Source organism: Oncorhynchus keta, unplaced genomic scaffold, assembly GCF_023373465.1.
Source record: "Oncorhynchus keta strain PuntledgeMale-10-30-2019 unplaced genomic scaffold, Oket_V2 Un_contig_1587_pilon_pilon, whole genome shotgun sequence".
Classification (NCBI taxonomy): Eukaryota; Metazoa; Chordata; class Actinopteri; order Salmoniformes; family Salmonidae; genus Oncorhynchus; species Oncorhynchus keta.
In genome coordinates this window covers 247378-263104 of record NW_026279572.1, presented here as the reverse complement: position 1 = coordinate 263104, position 15727 = coordinate 247378, and the positions used below count along the sequence as shown (strand labels likewise).

The 15727-nt window shown below is 44.1% G+C and overlaps 1 protein-coding gene across 3 annotated transcripts in view; it reads right to left on the bottom strand.

Annotated features, from left to right (window-relative positions):
• The window catches only part of LOC118382141 (ubiquitin carboxyl-terminal hydrolase CYLD-like), a 39808-nt gene extending 26210 nt beyond the window's left edge, over nucleotides 1-13598 (bottom strand). The window contains exons 1-6 of one of the 3 annotated variants that reach the window (XM_052502566.1): nucleotides 13163-13598; nucleotides 10173-10549; nucleotides 5724-5893; nucleotides 4140-4383; nucleotides 2837-3145; nucleotides 1520-1625 (exon numbers count right to left, since the gene is read on the bottom strand). In XM_052502566.1, coding sequence (XP_052358526.1) covers nucleotides 1520-1625; nucleotides 2837-3145; nucleotides 4140-4383; nucleotides 5724-5893; nucleotides 10173-10250 — 907 coding nt within the window. In that variant the 5' untranslated portion in view covers nucleotides 10251-10549; nucleotides 13163-13598. The remainder of the gene's footprint in view (nucleotides 1-1519; nucleotides 1626-2836; nucleotides 3146-4139; nucleotides 4384-5723; nucleotides 5894-10172; nucleotides 10550-13162) is intronic. The other 2 variants (XM_052502568.1, XM_052502569.1) reach the window with 2 other exon arrangements.
• Nucleotides 13599-15727: the final 2129 nt, after the last annotated feature.

Here is a 15727-nt window from a genome sequence, read left to right as displayed (position 1 = left end):
CCGTTACCGCTACTGCTGCCGCCGTTGCCGCTACCGACGCCGCTACTGCCGCTGCTGCCGCCGACGCCGACGACGACGCCGCTACTGCTGCCGACGCCGCCGCTGCTGGTGCCGACGCCGCCGCTAATGCTGCCGACGCCGCCGCTACTGTTGCCGACGCCGCCGACGCCGCTGACGCCGCTACTGATTCCGACGCCGCCGCTACTGATGCCGACGCCGCCGCTACTGATGCCGACGCCGCCGCTACAGCTGCCGACGCCGCCGCTACAGCTGCCGACGCCGCCGCTACAGCTGCCGCTGACGCCGCTGCTGCTGCCGCTGACGCTGCTGCTGCTGACGCTGCTGCTGCTGCCACTGCTGCTGTTGACGCTGCCACTGCTGCTGACGCTGCCACTGCTGCTGACGCTGCCACTGCTGCTACTGTTGCTGCTGCTACTACTGCTGACGCTACTACTGCTGCTGCTGACACTGCTACTGCCGCTGCTGACGCCGCTACTGCTGCCGACGCCGCCGCTACTGCTGCCGACGCCGCCGCTACTGCTGCCGACGCCGCCGCTACTGCTGCCGACACCGCTGCTAACGCTGCTGCCGCTGCTGCTACTGCTGCCGCTGCTGCCGCTGCCGCTGCTACAGCTGCTACAGCTGCTACTGCTGCTACAGCTGCTACTGCTGCTGACGCTGCCACTGCTGCTGACGCTGCCACTGCTGCTGACGCTGCCACTGCTGCTGACGCTGCCACTGCTACTGCTGCTGACGCTGTTGCTGCTGACGCTGTTGCTGCTGCTACTACTGCTGACGCTACTACTGCTGCTGCCGCTGCTGACACTGCTGCTACTGCCGCTGCTACTGCCACTGCTGCTGCCGCTGCTGCTGACGCTGCTACTGCTGCCGCCGCTGCTGCTGCCGCCGCTGCTACTGCTGCCGCTGCTGACGCTGCTGAAGCTGCTACTGCCACTGCTACTGCCGCTGCCACTGCTGCCGACGCTGCTGAAGCTGCTACTGCCACTGCTGCTGACGCTGCCGCTGCTGCCGCTAACGCTGCCGCTGCTGACGCTGCTGCCGCTGCCGACGCTGCCGACGCTGCTGACGCTGCAGACGCTGACGCTGCTGACGCTGCTGCTGCTGCTGCTGCTACTACTACTGTTACTACTGTTACTACTGCTTCTGTTGCTATGCAGCATCTCACTTGACTTTCAAAAACAAGCAGAGCCATCAAGCAAAAGAGCCTCTGTTACTGCTGCTGCTGCTAGTAAAACATACAACACTCCACTTAGTGCTGCTGTGTTCACACACCCCCCACCACAAATACTACACTCATATAACTGCCTGGCTGACTATATGGCTAATAGGCAATAGCTGAAGCTTCTTCGGTTATCATTTATAGGATCCAAATAAGGTAGAGAATATTTGAAAAATATATAGTTTTGCACTTGATGAAATTGTAATAAATTGAAATAACAATATACATTTGATGTGAGGAAAAAAAGGAGAGAATAGACTACTGGACCACTGGACTCACCTGGCATTACGTCACAGATGGGGACTAGACGGGTGTGTTCCAGACTGGCGAAATTACACAGCAGCTTCCCATCGATAACACCATCCCAGTCCCCAATAGGATTGTCCTGGAAGAGCCGGAGACAGCAACCGATTACTGCTGCGGGCGTTCCTCATCTCCTAAAACCTGTACTTACAGTCGCAGTCTCAGCAGCAGTCGTGTCATCACTACGACAGCGCTTCTCTATCCAGTCAACTACCCCCTCTACCCAGTAATGGTCCTCTGTCTGCACTTGAACTTTAACTCCCTCTTCACCTTCCCTCTCTCATTTCTCAAAATGTACCTCCCCGTATCTTCAAAACAGAGGGGTGCTTATTCCAATCCCCAGGAAGCAGGGTCAAAGTTCTCCAGTACTGGTTGCTCCACTCCACCACACTAATCTATGTACTCTTGGAAGGTTGGCCCCATTGTGAACAAAAATGGATCCAAATAAACAAAAACGTTACACAAATATCACCTAACACTAAGCTGTTTTGTATATGGCGTGTCAGAGTGTTGTTGATGTTCTCTGTATGCTGGGCGAGGCTGAAGCAGAGTGGACTGAGCAGTGGACTCTCCTCTCCTTTCCTCGACTGCCTGGCCAACCCGCTGGCCCTGTGCCACGCTACTGGTCATACAGCCCAGTGCTGTATATGCGTCCCCAATGGAACCCCATTGCCAATTTAGTGCACTACATTTGTGCCCATAGGACTCGAGTCAAAAGTAGTTCACTACATAGGGAATAGGGTGCCAATGGGGACGCACCCTGCAACTTTACTTCACTCCCCAGCTCCCCGCATGACTACTGCCCTTTGTGTGTGTCCCAGACCAGAGTAGACCGAGTAGGCTCACTGCTGCTGCTACTAACAACCTGCAGTCAAATGCCTCCGTCATTATGCATGTTCCCTTTCCTTAACTGCTATGCCATCTGATTATATTGGCAACAGGAAACATCAACACCAGCGGCTGGTTGTTAGACTGCAAAATAAACATTAGGAATGATATTTTCTTTTCTGGATAGACAATCAAATCATACAAACAACCTTACATGGGCTACTTGAACTAGGCTCTTGCCTAACTTGAGATGTAATTTAGTTGTTAGCCATGTTCTATAAATATAGCATTATTATATATGTAGGGAGGACATTTCACCTTTACCTAGTGTTAACAGCAAAGGAAAAGGTAATCTCCACTGACAGTATTTACATTGCCAGTCTGCCATTCTACAGCAGACAGGAGAAGGTTGTAGAGGTCCCACTCAGTAAGGCCCCGGTATGGGACCAGCGTCTCAAGCCTTACCATGTCTACTCCCACATAGTACCCCAGGCTCTCGTTCCCAGGCAGCAGGTCACAGAAGATTATGGTTCCCCTCTCCGGCCCCTCTCTGGTCTGGACAAGGACCCTGGAGTTGATCTCCAGCGGATGGAAATCCATCTCCTCCTCCACCAGGATGACGTGATCCACCTCTAGCTCTCCCAGCTCCTCTTCCTCGTCATCCCACAGCTCCAGCTTGTCCAGGGCCACGAACACCCCGCACTCATCTTCACAGCGGAACAGCTGTCGGCCCTGGTAGGAGCCCTCTGTGAAGCCCTGGCCTCTGCCCTCCTCCTATGTAGAGGCATAGGTTACATACAGTATGTTAAACGTGGGATAACCTGTGAGTGCCAGGGGCATGTGGCTTACTCAGACACGCTAACCCTTCCCCTAATCCTTCACACAGTAATGCCAAAGAATTTCCCTGACCCTTAACCTCTTCCCTAACCTTTACCTTAACCATCACAGGAAAAGCCTAGCACTGGGCTGAGCTGATACAAGAGGCATGAGCTGTCATTTACAGAGAGGTGAGCTCAGCTACTCAGCAGAATGCCTACTCAGCATTCTACAGGGGAGGGAATAGGGATGATGAGGGTTTGATGAGGGTTTGAGATCGATACTGCGGAGGGCATAACAGCATACTCAAAATGTTTCATTGCTGAGAGTAGCCGGCAGGCCCTGAACTGAATAATCTTTGCTCTTACACAGGGATAATGGACAATTAGAAGGTGTAGTTACATGATCCTATACACTGCACTTCTTCTTGAGAGCCATGTAGGGCTTTTCAGTATTGGCATCGTTCAATTTATGTTTGTATGATCAAGATCAGAAGTACACATTGTTGACTGTAAATGTGTGGTAAGTATTCTCAATCGTGATACAAGTCTGGCATTCAATCAAGACGCTGATCTGAAACCCAAGAATGTGCTAAACCCTTTATAGTGAGTAAGGGTCAGCCTTTCCTCTCATCCGGCCCCTTCACCCACTCACCCAGCCTACAACTGGACACTGAGGAATAAACACAACATTGTGCTCCAATAAACAAGCCTTTGTAGCCCGCTACTTTACTGCATCTTTACAGAATGTAGGCTACGGCAAGAGAGAGTCCATTTACTAGCTTAGCTGTTATGAAATCAACAGGGAACATTTCACAAAGAACAAATCACAGACGATATCAGACATAACTGAAGTTCCCTCTGGGACAAATAAAGTTATTCTATATACGTAACTGAGGGTCAATTGCTTACAAAGTGCATTTTAAAAGAACAGTAAAGATGAGGTTTCTCACCAGCAGCTCCACTCCAAACCAGACCCCGGAGAGAGCCCTGTCTGGGAGGAGAGATCCTTTAAATCGGACTACCCCGGGCAAAGGTTCATCCCCCGAACGCAGCTGCACGCGCACCTTGGAGCCACAGTCGATGTCCCTGGCCCGCTCCAGCCTGGGCTTGTTGCACAGCAGGGCATAGCGCTCCTCACAGTTGGTGATGGGGAACAGCAGCTCAGCTAGCTTCTCATCCAGCTCCAGGACGTCCCTGATTTGGTTGCAAATCAAACACAACAAGATGTACATTTGAATCCCAGAGGAAAACACAAGAAAATATTCAAACGTTTTTTTAAGTCAATATATCATACACTATTTGTACAAAAGTATGTGGACACACATTCAATTTAGTGGATTCGGCTATTTCAGCCAAACCTGTTGCTGACAGGTGTATAAAAATCGAGCACAGAGCCATATACTCCTCATAGATAAACATTGGCAGTAGAATGGCCTTACTGAAGAGCTCAGTGACTTTCAATGTGGCACCGTCATAGGATGCCACCTTTCCAACAAGTCAGTTAGTCGATATTTCTGCCCTGCTCCGATCAACTGTAAGTGCTGTTATTGTGAAGTGGAAACGTCTAGGAGCAACAACAGCTCAGCCACGAAGTGGTAGGCCACAAAAACTCACAGAAAGGGACAGTGAGTACTGAAGGGCGTAAAAATAGTCTGTTCTCGGTTACAACACTCACTACCAAGTTCCAAACTGCCTCTGAAAGCAACATCTGCACAATAACTGTTCGTCGGGAGTGACATGACATGGGTTTCCATGGCCGAGCAGCCGCACACAAGCCATGCGCAATGCCAAGGGTTGGATGGAGTGGTGTAAAGCTCACTGCCATTGGACTCTGGAGCAGTGGAAACGTTATCTGAAGTGATGATTTGCACTTCACCATCTAGCAGTCCGACAGACAAACCTGGGTTTGGCGGATGCCAGGAGAACGCTAGCCCCAATGCATAGTGCCAACTGTAAAGTTTGGTGGAGGAGAAATAATGGTCTGGGGGTGTTTTTAATGGTTCGGGCTAGGCCTCATAAATCCAGTGGAGGGAAATCTTAACACTACAGCATACAATTACATTCTGGACGATTCTGTGCTTCCAACTTTGTGGCAACCTTTCCTGTTTCAGCATGACAGTGCCCCAGTGCATTGTCATGTGATTAGGACTGGCCTGCACAGAGCCCTGACCTCAACCCCATCAAAAACCTTTGGGATGATTTGGAACACCGACTGTGAGCCAGGCCTAATCGCCCAACATCAGTGCCCGACCTCACAAATGCTTTTGTTGCTGAATGGAAGAAAGTCCTTGCAGCAATGTTCCAACATCAAGTGGAAATTATTCCCAGAAGAGTAGAGGCTGTTATAGAAGCAAAAGGTAGAACAACTCCATATAATGCCCATGATTGTAGAATGAGATGTTTGATCAGCAAGTGTCCACAAACTTTTAGTCATGGAGTGTATATCAAATGTGAGTATTGTTGTTGTTTTGTATTGTCTTTATATAAAATTGCAATATAGCATGATAGTGTCACTATCCATTAATTAGACCAACCGCTCATCCAGGCTCAGCACCACGTTGGTCTGGTCGAGGACGCGTATGCTCCTCTTGCCTTTGCTGGGGGGCAGCGTGCGCCCCAGGCTGTTCCTCTCCTGGCAGGCCTGTCCCAGGCTGCCCCGGGGGATCCTCAAGGTCTTCTGGGGGGGCTTCTCCACTGTACACTCCTTAGTAGAATTGTGTTGAGTTATTAAGGGTCTCCGTCTGTTAGAAATGCCACCCTATTCCCTACACCGATTTTGACCAGGGCCCATTGGGCAGATATAGTGCATTATATAGGGAATAAAGAGCCAATCCAAACATAATCGAAGATACTCATTAGTAAAATCAGGACTTATCTTCCTGAGTTTATTCAACAAAAAAAACACACACAATAGCCAAAACAACAAAATATGAAACACAAAATAAACCTTTCGATAAACAAGCCTTCTTGAATAAAAATCTTGAATAACCCTAGCGAAATTCAGGAATTTCCTAAAGAGCAACTGCTTTTAAAAAGCAACGAATCCCTTTGAAAATGGCTTATTTGGCATCGATATGAGCCAGAAAGTTATTCTAGTGTCAATAGGATAATTTTGCTCAATAAGTCTGTTTTAGACTGAGTTTGGAACATCTGTGAATCACAATGGGTAAACGAAGATAGGGTTTTGATTTGACAATGTCCATTAGTACATCAACATGGGGTGAACAGCTACAGTGATTACTCTCTATCCAATAGCATAGACAGTGACTGTCACTTTTTTTTACTTGAGAAATACTGCACCAAACACCTTAGTTAGATGTAAAATAAAATTATATATACATTTAATTTTATTTTACATTAAAATCATCCATGACAAAAACTTCAAAATGAATTACAGGCATCTTAATTGTGGGGATTTTGAGGAAGTAAAATGGGCTTCCATATCTAGTGTCTCATGGGAGACAAGAATCATTAACCAAACACGGAATCGGTCAGGAAACACACCAACAGTGGTTCGTCCTTTAAAAGTTGCAGTGTACTGCAGCACAGCTGCAGAATTCTTTGGAATGTTATTTAAGTGCCATCCATTTGGTACCATTAATGCTAGTTAGTACTAGCTTGACCACCAGAGGGAATCTTTGGGAAGCATTTGATAGCCTTCAATAGTGGCTGTACTAGAGAATTTAAAACCTTTTTTTGTAAGAACAGATTTGAAGAAATGTTGCTTAATTAATTTGATTCATTTTATGGTGTTTCTATTCAAATAAATACAAAAAGCCCTCTGGGGTTCCATTAGGGTGGAATGGAAAATATGGCGCTGTACAACGTGATGGTCGGGAGTAGACAACAGTTCTGGGCTATTTAGCTAAAGAATTGCAGTGTCGTGCCAGCATGCGGGAGACCTGGGTTCAATACCCCGGCGGGGAGGAAGGAGTAGGCTTTCCATGTACAGATGAAGTCAGAAGTTTACATACACCTAAGCCAAATACATTTAAACTGAATGTTCACAATTCCTGACATTTAATCCTAGTAAAAAAAAATCCCTATTTTAGAGCAGTATGATCACCACTTTATTTTAAGAATGTGAAATGTCACAAAAATAGTAGAAATAATTATTTATTTCAGCTTTTATTTCTTTCATCACATTCCCAGTGGGTAAGAACTTTACATACACTCAATTAGTATTTGGTAGCATTGCCTTTAAATTGTTTAACTTGGGTCAAATGCTTCAGGTAACATTCCACAAGCTTCCCACAATATGTTGGGTGAATTTTGGCCCATTCCTCCCGACAGAGCTGGTGTAACTGAGTCAGGTTTGTAGGCCCCCTTGCTCGCACACACTTTTTCAGTTCTGCCCACAAATGTTCTATAGGATTGAGGTCAGGGCTTTGTGATGGCCACTCCAATACCTTGACTTTGTTGTCCTTAAGCCATTTTGCCACAACTTTGGAAGTATGCTTGGCGTCATTGTCCATTTAGAAGACCCATTTGTGACCAAGATTTAAATTCCTGATTGATGTCTTGAGATGTTGCGTCAATATATCCACATAATTTTCCTCCCTCATGATGCCATCTATTTTGTTTAGTGCACCAGTCCCTCCTGCAGCAAAGCACCCCCACAACATGATGCTGCCACCCCCGTGCTTCACGTTTGGGATGGTGTTCTTCGGCTTGCAAGCCTCCCCCTTTTTCCTCCAAACATAATGATGGTCATTACACCCAAACAGTTCTATTTCTTGTTTCATCAGACCAGAGGACATTTCTCCAGAAAGTACCATCTTTGTCCCCATGTGCAGTTGCAAACCATAGTCTGGCTTTTTTATGGCGGTTTTGGAGCAGTGGCTTCTTCCTTGCTGAGCGGCCTTTCAGGTTATGTCGATATAGGACTCGTTTTACTGTGGATATAGATATTTGTGTACCTGTTTCCTCCAGCATCTTCACGGGGTCCTTTGCTGTTATTCTGGGATTGATTTGCACTTTTCGCACCAAAGTACATTCATCTGCAGGAGACAGAACACGTTTCCTTCCTGAGTGGTATGACAGCTACGTGGTCCCATGATGTTTATACTTGCTTACTATTGTTTGTACAGATGAATGTGGCACCTTCAGGTATTTCGAAATTGCTCCCAAGGATGAACCAGACTTGTGGAGGTCTACAATTATCTTCTGAGGTCTTGGATTTCTTTGGATTTTCCCATGATGTCAAGCAAAGAGGAACTGAGTTTGAAGGGTGGCCTTGAAATACATCCACAGTAGAGGTCGACCGATTATGATTTTTCAACGCCGATACCGAATATTGGAGGACCAAAAAAGCCGATACCAATTAAACCGGCCGATTAATTTATTTATAATAATGACAATTACAACAGTACTAAATGAATACTTATTTTAACTTAATAGAATACACCTATAAAAAAATATTTAGCCTCAAATAAATAATGAAACATGTTCAATTTGGCTTAAATAATGCAGAACAATGTTGGAGAAGAAAGTAAAAGTGCAATATGTGCCATGTAAAAAAGCTAACATTTAAGTTCCTTGCTCAGAACATGAGAACATATTAAAGCTGGTGCTTCCTTTTTTTTCCTGGTCTTCAATATTCCCAGGTAAGAAGTTTTAGGTTGTAGTTATTATAGGACTATTTATCTCTATACCATTTGTATTTCATATACCTTTGACTATTGGATGTTCTTATAGGCACTTTAGCATTGCCAGTGTAACAGTATAGCTTCTGTCCCTCTCCTCGCCCCTACCTGGGCTCAAACCAGGAACACATCGAAAACAGCCACCCTCGAAGCGTCATTATCCATTGCGCGGCCCTTGCAGAGCAAGGGGAACAACTACTTCAAGGTCTCATAGCGAGTGCCGTCACCGTATGAAACGCTACTAGTGCACCCCGCTAACTAGCTAGCCATTTCACTTTGGTTACACCAGCCTAATCCTGGGAGTTGATAGGCTTGAGGTCATAAACAGCTTAATGCTTGAAGCACAACGAAGAGCTGCTGGCAAATGCACAAAAGTGCTGTTTGAATTAATGCTTACGAGCCTGCTGCTGCCTACCACCGCTCAGTCAGACTGCTCTATCAAATCATAGACTTAACTATACCATAATAACACAGAGAAATACGAGCCTTAGGTCATTAATATGGTCAAAACCAGAAACTATCATTTCGAAAACAAAACATTTATTCTTTCAGTGAAATATGGAACCGTTCCGTATTTTATCTAACGGGTGTCATCCCTAAATCTAAATATTGCTATTACATTATACAACCTTCAATGTTACATCATAATTATGTACAATTCTGGCAAATTAATTACGGTCTTTGTTAGGAATAAATGGTCTTCACACAGTTCGCGATGAGCCAGGTGGCTCAACCTGCTGCATATACCCTGACTGCTTGCACGGAACGCAAGAGAAGTGACACAATTTCCAGAGTTAAAAGAATGTCACATTAGCAGGCAAAATTAACTAAATATGCAGGTTTAAAAATATATACTTGTGTATTGATTTTAATGAAAGGCATTGATGTATGAAAGAGTATTTTCCAGTAAGCAACTATTTGTTTACCTTTAGACAACTTTGTTCCAATATTTCTGTAATTCAGTGGTATTTATTCCCATAGTAATTCATTATGGAGCCATAACTAAATAAACGTCAGCATTTTGAAAGAGTATTTTTGTCATTATTGTATTAGCGTAAGCATAAATATGCCATTATTAGTTACATTGTTTTAGTTTGAATGTGCAGACTGGCACTAAGAACAGTGGGAACGTTTCCCTAGTCAGGGCCATTATTAGTGCAATGCCCCTTAATGTGTTGCTCTGTGCTACCCCCGTACCATACTAAACCACAAAATACCTCTAAGTACCGCAGCATAATCGCAAAACTTTTAGTGGGGCAACCACTGTACAAGACTGAAATCTGGCAACAGAAAAACACAGGTGACATTCAATGGCTCTTTAAATATATTAATATTTACCTTGACCACCATGTAGAAGCGCCAGTCCTCCCTGAAGCCCCCACTGGGCTTCTCCTGGCTCCACAGGGCAGAGCTCATGGCTGTAGGGGCTGGGCCAGTTGGGGCATAGCAGGGGGAAATACAAGGTACGCTTGTCTTCCTAACCCAATATGATGCCCCTCTCGCTTCCCTTTATGGACGTTCCTCTATCCCCAAAGCAGTGACAGGGGCATAACACGGGTGAGAGAGAAACTAGGCCTACCACCTGAAGGGAAGTTTGTCTGGTTAGAGAGTAGACAGAGAGGGTGTTATGGTCGCTCACAGGCTCCTGCTGGCCTGGGGTGCCCTCATAATGGTCTCAACTATCTGCTCGCATGCCCCAATGTACTTTGAAGGACCTGTGTATGAAAAGAATGTCATAATAACAGCATGCCTATGTTGTTAAAATGTCATAGAATGCCTCCAGGTTAATTGTATTAAATCACCGACTTATCATAAATCTCAGCTCAATTTCTCCCCCCCAAAAAATGGCCTATGGCTAGGCTATATTAACCCAAATAAGCATTGAGCCTTTTGGGAAAACAACAGAACATTTAGGCAACACAAATCTGGGACAAGCTCTGAATAAATGGTATTCAAACTGGTATCAAAACAAACAGGATGTAGCCTCATTAGAATGTAGTCCCTATTATCGGAGTGAAGCCTGATTGCACCATTAGCTACAGGCTGCTACTGTACCTCATAACACTGACAGTGAAAACCAGTTGAGCACAAACATGCTTAGGCCTAACCTTGTGTACTATCGGTATCTTGCAACCAGATAGGCCAAAAAGGTTACTACCTGTATTCTGATTCCTGACAAACCTATTTGACATAAGGGTCAAATTGATTTGAATTCAATCCCTTTTTGACAGCTCCCTTTTGATTTAAACGAAACCTTCCATACATATTTGCCCATTGTAGAAGTGCTCAGGAAGTGACTTTGTAGCTGAATGCCAAAACATTCAGGAGATAAAGGTGCTCAAAGTTTACTTATTTTGCATACCCCACCATACCATGAAACATCAATGTCGTCATCACTAGAAAAAAATAAAGAGTTTGGGATTGACATCATTTTAAAGTTTACAAACAGGGTTGTCAAACTATTTAATAGTTTCTGGAAAAAGAAAAAAGAAACTGCTAATTAAATTAAAATGCTTCATTTCAAGAAGTAATAAAATTGTTTGACATGATATCAAGCTGAACCACTTATCTTTTCCAGTGACGAAGACACGGATGTCTCATGGTATGGTGGGGTATGCAAAATAGGTAAACTTTGAGCACTTTTACCTCCTGAATGTTTTTGCATTCAGGTCCAAAAAGTCACCTTCTTAACACTTCTTCAATGGGATGCTGTCCAAAAACTGACTGAATTCAAATGGCTTTACACTAAAGGCAATTTTGAAGAAGGCAGACAATATGCTCAAAACCTGTTGATACTCTCCTCTTAAGATGAGAAATGGGTGATGCCGCATAGGCCTTGGTACTACAGTCAATATTAACACAAATGGATTCTAAGCCAGCCGTTATTCAAACACACCGTTATAAACACGTTATTCAAAACTCACTCGGGCCCGACTCAGAATTTGAGAAATTTTGGATTTCCCCTAGCTGTGTGATGATCAGATATGGTCAGAATGTGTTAAGGGAGCTGTGAAGGGGAATTCAGACTAAAGCAGTCAAACGCCTCTTCCTGACAAACAATAGAGTCACCGCCACTTTAATACAGGGTAGACCTGTTTTGGCAAACCCAATATGAAGGGGGGATCCAAGCACCTCTGACATGACTCCTCTTTATGGTTCTCTGGCCACTCTCACATCTAGGCTATTCACACCTCATGTCTGTGCATCAATCAAGCAAGTTTGGGGATCCCGATTGGCGCAGCGGTCTAAGGCACTGCATCTCAGTGCTAGAGGCATCACGACAGACCCTGGTTCATTTCCAGGCCGTGTTTGGGAGTCCCATACGGCAGCGCACAATTGGCCCAGCTTTGTCAATGTTAGAGTTTGGCTGGAATTTGTTCTTAACCAACTTGCCAAGTTAAATAAAGATTAAATAAAATATTATTTTTTTTCATCTGTGACAGCTGTGTTAGCCTTGGTTTGCATTGCAACTCCTCTTAGGCTGCGCATCTATGCATAACATCAATTTTCACAGTTCACATTTTCACATAGAGGACTTGTTGTTTATCATGCCCCTATTTGAGCTTGAGGAGGGAGCAAAATAACATGACAGACAATTACTATGTTGTGATGTTATTCTAACAGTCTACCATAAGGAAGGAGTGAGGGCAAAAGGCCTACTACCCTTTCAAAATACACATAATTGAATGACCCTTGGTCAACAACATGCACTACTGCAGTGCTTACATGGGCATTATCTGACATGACAACTACTTCTGAAAGTAGCCCACTTGTCCCTTTTGCTTTGCCTTTTAACAGTGTGAATGTGTGAAGTACAATATAGCCACATACTGATGGTGCTGACTTCCTGAAAATAAAATGACTGGGATGTAACACTGACTATTTAAACACACCATCACAACATTCAAAAGCTCCAACAGATTAAATATTATTAACATCGGAGTAATTGTATCATCATTGCAGCAGTGGTCTTGCATATTCCATCAGTGACATCACTGAATCAAGCCAGTCAGCAGCAGCGAGTGATGATGATGATGATGATGATGATGATGCGTGAGAGAAGGATGAATGAATGGGTCACTGCCAAGCCTTGCTTAATCATGGATGAGGAAGGACCCTCATTGAGAAAACACCCATGGAACATGTCAATTAGTGTAAACAGCACACATACTAGGACATGTTTGCTGTAGGACTAGCTAGCCAGTATAGCAAACCATGCGATATTTGATCAGGTGCATCCATATCATAATCTGACGTATGACGAGGAAGCAAACATGAAATATAGCTAATATTGTGACATAACGTCGTTAGCTAGCTCGTTTTCTTACCTTATTCAAACGTCAATTCAGTGCTGGAGTGTGATGTCACCTGCTCATTCCAATGCTGTCCTTTAGTAGCTGACGTTTTGATACGTTTGTACAATTAACTGGCTAGCTTGTTGATAGCAACCCAGCTGATAATTGATATGACAGCCTCGAAATTAGCTAGACAGAGTAGCTAGTATGGATAGCTAGCTGTCCCATGCAACAAGAGCATGTTATCTACTGCTTTTAAATATTTTTCCGAACGACTCTTAGACTATACTATTAAATACTGACACACAAAACATATATTACGTGACAGACTAAATAAATCAGGCCTTATAGCGAGAGGAATAAACATAATTTACAGAACCAATAGACCCCGAAATGTTGTCTCCTGAAAATATGCCAAATCATAACCCATTGGCCAATCTGCATCCATCACAAGTGCCAATAGGCTTGGGTTTCAGTTTAATCATTAAGTCCCACCCCCCGGGGTTTTCCCACGAGTTTGGTTGACGGATATTGAAGAATCTGCGAATGAGTGGTTCTCTCTAAACCTGTATTCGTCTCCCTGGCAGACGGTCTTCACTAGTTAAACAACCACAATGCTTTAAAGCCCGCCTATTTCTACAATATATCTTCTTAACGTTTTAATTTAAACATAGCCATAACATTAACCACACTGCTAACCGTATGCCTAACCCTAACATTAAAATAAGACCAAAAGGCAATTTTTTCTCCGTGAATTTTTACGATATGGCCCATATTGACGTTGTGGCTGTGGTAACTAGTGATAACACTGGTAGACCCTGTACACTAGATGACATATAGGGGACGCTGTGTTGAAGCCATCGTGCCTCTATCTTGGCCTGATCTATATGCAATATTCCAGTCAAGGAAAAAGTAACATATACTCAGCAAAAAAAGAAACGTCTCTTTTTCAGGACCCTGTCTTTCAAAGATAATTCGTAAAAATCCAAATAACTTCACAGATCTTCATTGTAAAAGGGTTTAAACACCGTTTCCCATGTTTGTTCAATGAACCATAAATAATTAATGAACATGCACCTGTGGAACAGTCTTTAAGACACTAACAGCTTACAAACGGTAAGCAATTAAGGTCACAGTTATGAAAACTTAGGAGCCCTTTCTACTGACTCTGAAACATGAAAATAATGATGCCCAGGGTCCCTGCTCATCTGCGTGAACGTGCCTTAGGCATGCTGCAAGGAGGCATGAAGACTGCTGATGTGGCCAGGGCAATAAATTGTAATATCGGTACTGTGAGACGCCTAAGACAGCGATACAGGGATACAGGGTTAACAAGTTGAAATGTTTTACTCACGTCAGCCACTGAGAAGGAGAGGGGGGGCGCAGTCTTTGTTAACGAGCCGCGACGGTGGAACTGTATTATCCTCAAAGCGGGCAAAGAAGGTGTTTAGTTTGTCTGGAAGTGTGACGTCGGTATCCGCAACGTGACTGTTTTTGTAGTCCGTGCTTTCCTGAAGACCCTGCCACATACGTCTTGTGTCTGAGCTTAGAATTGCGACTCCATCTTGACCCTGTATGGCATTTTGCTTGTTTGATTGCATTATGGAGGGAATAACTACACTGTTTATATTCAGCCATATTTCCAGACTTCTTTCCATGGTTCAGTGTGGTGGATCGCGCTTTCAGTTTTGAGCGAATGCCGCCATCCATCCACAGTTTCTGGTTAGGGTAGGTTTTAATAGTCACAGTGGGTACGACATCTCTCATGCACAGTCAACGTATAAGGTCAATGTTGTTCTCTGAGGCTGACCGGGACATATTCCAGTTTACGTGATCAAAACAATCTTGGAACGTGGCTTCCGATTGGTCAGACCAGCGTTGAATGGTTCTCATCACTGATACCAGTTCCTTCACTACAAATTGTATTTTTATTTTTACAAAGCATTTGACACAGTAGAGTATCAGTTCCTCTTCCACTCCCTTGAGACATTTGGCTTTGGGGATTTGTTCTGTAAGGCTATTAAGACTCTACAAATTGTAACAGCTCTATCAAATTGAAATATGGCACCTCACCTAGATTTGGGTTAAAGAGAGGAATTAGGCAAGGTTGTCCTATCTCTCCGTATCTGTTTTTTTATGAATCACCCAACTTCTTTAAATAACAGTCCTGTACAAGGCATTTCCATAGCTGGTAAATTAAAAAAATTAAGCCAGCTGGCAGACGATACTACACTTTTTCTGAAAAACGCTAACCAAATTCCCATATCGATCAATGTGATTACAATCCTTTTCCAAAGTGTCTGGTCTATATCTTAACATTAATAAATGTGAACTCATAGCTGTCAAAGATTGTGTGACACCATATTGTGGTATTCCAGTGAAAGAAGAACTTACATATTTAGGCATAACCATTAATAAGGATCAGAAGTCTAGAGGCTTACTAAATTTAAACCCTCTTATTAAAAAACAGAAGAAGCTAAATCAATGGCTACAGAGGGACTTAGCTTTTAAAGGAAGAGTCCTAATAACTGGTATCTCTAGGCTAACATATGGCATTCTATCTTTATATCTTGATGGTAAAATAAGCAAGGAGATTGG